Below are 6427 nucleotides of genomic sequence, written 5' to 3'. Positions count from 1 at the left end.
CAGGGGACCAGAAAACAAGGACCTCTGAGCTCTTCTGAGTTGGAGAACTGCTTTTCAGTGTGCACCTATCTAGGTCATTCCTTGTCAATCTTGTGTCCCTGTTGCTTGCCTACCACCCCTTAGGGCCCACAACATTCTGAGTGAGGCCCCCTGTTCTTTCTATCTGTGTAGCTTTATGTGTGCAACTGTCTACCTGTGTCCCCAAGTGCTATCTCCATGTAGCTGGAAAGGCCAAAGATACTGTGACTGTGATAGGCCTGGTTCTGATCCAGTGTTCTGAAGAAGGTGCACACAGATACAGGCTCTCTTCTGATACAAGTCCTGAGGTTGTACAGGTAAAGTGGCATCCCTACACGTCATCCCCTCTGTTTAACACTACACAGATACACAGAGTCCCTGATCAGATGATGCCCTGGGAAACCTGCCCGCTCTGGGCCCACAGCTCATGCCTCCCTTGGGCAGAAAGCAGCTTTTCTATTTGAAATGCACCAAGAGGGTTTGAACCACCAAGGCCTCACTGATTTGCTAAATGCCAAGACTCTCTTTCAGTTGCTCTTGTTAGACCCAGGTAGGACTCCCTACAGTCAGGCATCCCTGCTTGCCTACACAGCCCATGTGCCAAGGAAGCCAGACCCGGTTGGGCCCAGGGGCATCCAAACCGGTCACCTGGAAGGCAAGGTCCTTCTGAGTGTCACCTGGTGCAGACAAAATCAGAAATTCTGCTTCAGCGATACTGTCAGAAACCTCCTCCCTCAGGGGCAGATGCACACCTTTGCCCCTCAGGCCCCCAAAGCCAGAGGCAAGACCCCAGAGGAAAGAAGGAATACACATTAGGACTTTCAGCATAAGCCATGGAGTATCTTTGGCAGGACTGCTAATTGCCTAGACCCTAGTCCCTGAAAACCAGCAGGCTCAAACTGCTCCCAGGGGCTTCTGTGTCTCCCACTCTCCTGAGGTGCCTTGGGACATCCAATTAGCCCACCATTCTTGCTTCCTCCCTGTTCCCTCCCTCGCAGGCACACCCTGGCAGAGAGGCACACATGTACACCCACTCCTGCGCTTTCCTCACCTTTCTGCATTGCCAGGGAGGCTGGAAGTGCCTGGAGGGATGCCACGCTCATACCCTGTCTCTCCTAGGATTCCTGTGGTTTTGCACATACAGCTTACTTTAGCACATCTTGCGTTTTGTGTTGCCACGTGCCAGTGTGTACCACCTTCGGGGAGGGAGCTTGCTGGTTGATGTGCTGCACTGTTCAAGGACCTTCCCTTCTCCTTGAACACGTTTGTGTTCTTCTCATGTCTCCTTCTCACGTTTGTGGAACAAGTCTCCAGTGCAGCAGGCAATCTGTGCCTCTTTCTCCTTTGAATCGCTGCCCATCTCTGCAGGACCTTAGCCTCCTCACCATCCCGGGTCATGCTGTAACCACATCCACCATTTCCACAGCCCAGCCCAAGTCCCCACAGACCGAAGGCTTCACAGGCAGTGGTTTCAAAGCCCCACCCTACCTGATTTGCCCTGGGTGAATCCTCAGACCATGCACCCCCTCTTCCCGGTCCAAACACACATTAACATGGTGGAAATGGTGAATGTGTTTTGTATTTGGTCTAATTCAAGATTTCTGGAGCCATGGTCCAGAGTTATCACTGGCCGTCCTTTCCTCATTACCATCCAGGACAGGGTCACTGTGAAAATACGGCAACCAACCACCTTGAGACTGGGGATGCCTCCTGCCTCCTCTTCTGGTTCCTTGAAACCTCCTCTCCTGTCACCTTCATCTCTGCGTCTGCCCTGGGCTGGAAACATTCACACACATCCAAATAAACACAGACAACACAGGCACATGCATGCATACACACACATGCTCGGCATGGGGACACAAACGCAAACGGGGAACACAGATATTTCAGGAGGTGAAGACGCTCATGTCTAACAATGTTGGAGATGGCGTCAGTAGGCACCATGCCCTGCCCTTTGGTCTCCCTGTCCACCTCCCCCACGATCTCTTCCGTATTTTCCCAAGGCACCCTGAATCTGCTTCCAGTGCAGCATGTCAGGTGGTGATGAGATACCAAGTGGTGGATGTGGAAATTCACACAAGATCCCAAAGTCAGCACACAGGTGCACTGGGACCCCAGAGAGGACACCCTTTCAATGATAGGCCTTCCCAGGGTAAGGGGCAGGAGTGAAAGGGCCCAGGCAATCTCACCTCAGTCAGCAGCAGGAATCCCGGGGATGGCAGGACCCATGGAAGAATGATTCTGACAAAGAAACTTAACTCACCCTGCCTCTGGTACTATCATCTAGGACTCTTGCACTGCAACAACAGCTGACGTGAGGGAGGCTTGCTGCACTCACGGACACAATGAGTCCTCAAGCCTCAAGTCTCAGGAGGCCACCTTCTACATGCATGGCTCAAATTCAGGCTCCACAGCCAGCTTCCACGAGCCTGAGCAACCCCGTTTGGGAAAGGACAGTGTCATGGCTACTACACGACTATCTCTTCTCAGCCCACCTCCAGACCCCCTCACCATATGTGTTTCTGTCAGTTACCTCTCATGGAGGAACCTTCCTCCCTGGAGTAGTACTTCAGGGGATCATTCCATACGTCTTCATTGATGATCTGCTGGCAACACAAGCAAGGTCAGCCCGGGACTGACCAGGCCCTGAACCATCCCATGAGCAGCCAAGAACTCCAACATCAATCACCAATTGTGTGCAGGCCCAAAGTATCCCCACCTCAGCAATCCTGTTCAATTCTGAGCAGTTGTAGCCTGACAACCAGTTGAGAAACTTAAGGCTCCTGGTGTGCAACTTGTGGCTGAGTGCTCCCCGTTCAAAGCCCCAGATCCAGTGGACTGGAGTGGAACAACATGCCCTATGACCTGCAAAAAGACAGGGAAACTGGGGTGGATCCTGAAGATGGGTTATCCACAACCCTGCACACCCACACTCATCACCCAGGGAGGCACGTTTTACCAGTGATGTCAAGGTAATACTTTTTAATGATCACCGTGTTCAAGAAGTAGGGGTTCTCCCAAAAGGAAAAGATCAGCTTGCAGCGGAACCATGGATATGTCTGCACCTGCACCAGCCAGAATAGGGAGGAGGGAAAGGTGCAAGCTTATACGGGCCTCAACTTGCCTCCCAGACAGACATTAACAGCTTCCACGACGCCTCTCCAAAGACTCACAGTGCAGGAACATGGATAACGTGATCCTCCTACTCTCTGCCAAGTCCCATACCCAGCCATCCTCAGTCTTCCTCACTGACCTTCAAGTCAATCATGTAGCTGAGAAAGTCTTTATCTTGGTTGCTGATCATGATGCAAACTTGAGGGTGGTTCATAATCTGCTTTCAGGCCACATGCCGAGCCAAGAAGAGCCAGGAGCATCAGCCGTAATCTCGGGTGGAAGAAGGACACCGGAACAGGCATCTGCAAGGATGCCGGGAACTTCTGCTTGCCGGGCTACCACTGTTGTCCTCAGGCCCTTCCATACCATCAGGCACACTCATGGCTCTGTACCGGGGTCCAGCCCCGGTTGGATCCAGGGATTCCCTCAGGAGAATGGCGTCGGTGAAAGGACAGCAGAGGGGAGAGAAAGAGGCTTGATCTATCTGGTTTACACAGAAATAAATAATAATAAATAAATAAAGCCCATGACACCATATTGCACTGTCCACGGAGGCCACAGGCGCCCTCTCAGTGGGATGAAGACGCAGAGCATCCTTTCCCTGAAGACGCTAGGTGTCCTCCCGATTGAGTCTTAGAAGCCCGGGCAGGTAAGTGGACTCAGAGGACACCCACGCTCCAATTCGTCATCCTGAAGGAAGAACAGAGAGAGAAAAGGAGAGAAAAGGAAACAAGAATGACACAGGGAGAACAAGCCTGATGAGCAAGGCCTGTAGCTTTATTTTCAAAAGGAGCTTTTATACCCTAAGTTGTACATAAAAGATAATAGAGGGTGCAGAGTCATGCGAGGTCAGCATGACTTGATCCTTGATCCTTATCGAAACCAGGCTTTCTTTCTGCAAACTTATTATACACTAAGGCTTTAGGTGATTTATATCATCTTCTGGCCAGGAGGTCTGCTAACATTGTTCTTGTGATAAAGGTTATGCAACCAGAAAAACTTATTTTCTCCAAAGGTTTATTTTTCTAAAGTTTGGCGCCACTCCCTGAAAGGACTAGCTAGAATTGCATTCCTATAGGGCAACAGGAGCAGTGGGGGATAACAAGGAAAGAATTTATTAACTCAAGGGTCTAAGGTTGTTAACATCAAAGCTACTACTTATATTTCTGTATACCAACTATATTAATTGATATACTCCCAGGGACATAGTGGGTAAGGGGTATGGAAACTTGGCAGCAAGGGTTAGCTCAACAAATAAATCCTCTACTAGTTCTATTCTAATGATTTTAACTCCCCGAGAAGCTCTGCATTGTTGGACTATCTTAAGCCTCCCATACCTCTTGTGGTTGGGAGGCTGTGAATAATCACATGTGTAGCTGTTAAGAGTCTGGGAAAACCTATCAGGCAAGTTAGAAAGCTATCCAAGGGATTTGAATTGGAACACACCCACTGTACCCAGGAGAGTTATTAACTAGAGCTCTAAGTTGATTTCCTTCAGAGAAAGGTGGTCGTGGATATCCCCCCTCGTGGGTATCCTCGTTAATATCAGAGGAGTTTGTGAAAGTTGTAAAACAGACAGATTCTGGTTTGGGGGTAGATGCTCAAGCAGGTCCAGGGGGGCCCTCGAGTCCTGACTCGCCTTGCCTGTCAGACCTCTCCCACATGACCTTGTCATGGGTGGGGTCTCCCATGCTGGCTCCTGGCAGTTGTGGGTTTTTTGTGGTGTTCTGCATCTGAGGTGATCTGCATTCTCTAAGCAGGGGCTGTTTCTGACCGCTACTGTTCTCCTCCAGACCTGTGTATGCTGGGTAGTGGCATGTCACTGCTTACATTTTCAGACTTGTAGTCATTGTAACAAACCATGTCTGAAAGCAAAGGGGTTGGTGTGTGTGGGTGTATGTGTGTGTGTGTGTGTGTGTGTGTGTGTGTGTGTGTGTGTGTGTGTGAGAGAGAGAGAGAGAGAGAATGAGACTCCCATGTCTCAGCTATTTCCTGGGAACCTCTACATTTACAATGAGAACTGTCTGCCAAGGCTCATCTGGTGAACTGTCTCTGGTCATTCCTGACTTAGAGGCCTCAGGTGCTGCTCCTTCTCAGATGCAGGCCAGAAGGAGAGACTCAAAGTCATGGCTCCAACACAGGTGTGGCCCTGCCCAGATTCTACTGGGGTGTCCCTTTAGAGCCTGCCAATTGCCCAGGACCACACTTCCTTCAGGGGCCTCCAGTGCCCTCGCCCCTAACACTCCTCCTGCTCTTTCTCCTCCTCCTCCTGAGCAGCGGACGCCAAGAAGCAGCAAAAAGGATACAGCTTTGGCCCAGAAGCCAGGGATGCCCTGGATGATGGCACTCCTCCAAGCCAAGTGACTCTTCCTCCTTTGATGGCTCTTGTGCATGAATCGAATGTAGGCCCTGTGGTTTTTCTCATGTTCAGAGCTCAGTTCCACCCGAAGGGCGGCCAGTGCCTGCAGCTCATCTAGCGCTGGAAGCTCACTCGGGCCTCCGGGCCTCTCCCAGCCCTGCTCCTCCACCGTTTTTTCCTCCAGCTCCTGGGAGAACCCCTGTTGCCGCTCGTCATCTGTCACAACCTCTACCTCCTTGGTGCTGTCTTCCGCCAATAGTTGAAACTCCCACTCGATCCCCACCACGTCTTCATCTACCAGGGCCTTGCTGTCCTCCACTGCCTCCACCCTGAAGAGGGTTGCCTCTTTGCCTGGCGTAACAATTGGTGGCTGGAAGGTCCAGGCTATGCACAGCATCACAAAGACAGGCTGTGGGGCCCCTGCCCACTGAGCACCTGGGCTCACAATTAAAAAGGTCTGGGGTCCCAGGATGCTCCCTCCTTCCTCTGACTGCCTCACTCTCTCCTCTTGGGCCTGGCCCTGATCCCCAGCTGGTGCAGATGTGAAGGGACGAGACATAATAGCACAGCAAGTGGTGCGCAATGGTGGCAGAGGCTGCAGTAAACCTGTGGGGCCCACTAGCTCTTTGGGGGTGGGGAGTGAGGGTGATGGTTGGGGAGCAGGGGCTGGTGTGTGTAGGGTGGTCTGGAGCTGAAGAAATGGGTGGCAGACAGCCCAGGACATGGTGAACCGGCCCTGGGTGATAAGCCAAACAGGAGGGGCCCTAGGCTGTAAGCCACTCACAGGCTACTGGCCCAAATCTAGACCAACGACTGAGAGGGTAGTGGGTGGCACACTTATGGACACGCCCCTAGACCTCTTCCGTGCTTCCTGAGCTCCAGTGACCCCACGTGGCCACATTCTGCTCCAGGGAGGTAGCATGTTTTGCCTCTGTT

General features: G+C 51.7%; 1 protein-coding gene across 1 annotated transcript; it reads right to left on the bottom strand.

The window, feature by feature from the left end:
- Window positions 1–2543: 2543 nt before the first annotated feature.
- Window positions 2544–6113, bottom strand: LOC132344647 (testis-specific Y-encoded protein 1-like). The gene is made up of 6 exons (XM_059884297.1): window positions 5927–6113; window positions 5439–5875; window positions 3272–3349; window positions 2978–3083; window positions 2738–2883; window positions 2544–2621 (listed from the first exon to the last, which is right to left on the bottom strand). Exons 1-6 carry the CDS (start codon window positions 6048–6050, stop codon window positions 2544–2546), a joined length of 969 nt encoding a protein of 322 aa, XP_059740280.1. The 5' UTR covers window positions 6051–6113.
- Between the last annotated feature and the right edge of the window lie 314 nt (window positions 6114–6427).

The sequence above is a fragment of the Bos taurus genome, chromosome Y, assembly GCF_002263795.3.
Source record: "Bos taurus isolate L1 Dominette 01449 registration number 42190680 breed Hereford chromosome Y, ARS-UCD2.0, whole genome shotgun sequence".
Lineage (NCBI taxonomy): Eukaryota > Metazoa > Chordata > Mammalia > Artiodactyla > Bovidae > Bos > Bos taurus.
This window is presented reverse-complemented; position numbering and strand designations above follow the sequence as displayed.

What these genes read in the sequence shown, in the direction of transcription:
- LOC132344647 (XM_059884297.1), bottom strand. Translation starts at nt 6,050, where the DNA reads ATGTCTCGTCCCTTCACATCTGCACCAGCTGGGGATCAGGGCCAGGCC. An exon ending in CTGGCTTCTGGGCCAAAGCT is followed by an intron (nt 3,350 to 5,438) that starts GTATCCTTTTTG and finishes GCCTGAAAGCAG; the next exon opens with ATTATGAACCACCCTCAAGT. An exon ending in GTATTACCTTGACATCACTG is followed by an intron (nt 2,884 to 2,977) that starts GTAAAACGTGCC and finishes GTCTTTTTGCAG; the next exon opens with GTCATAGGGCATGTTGTTCC.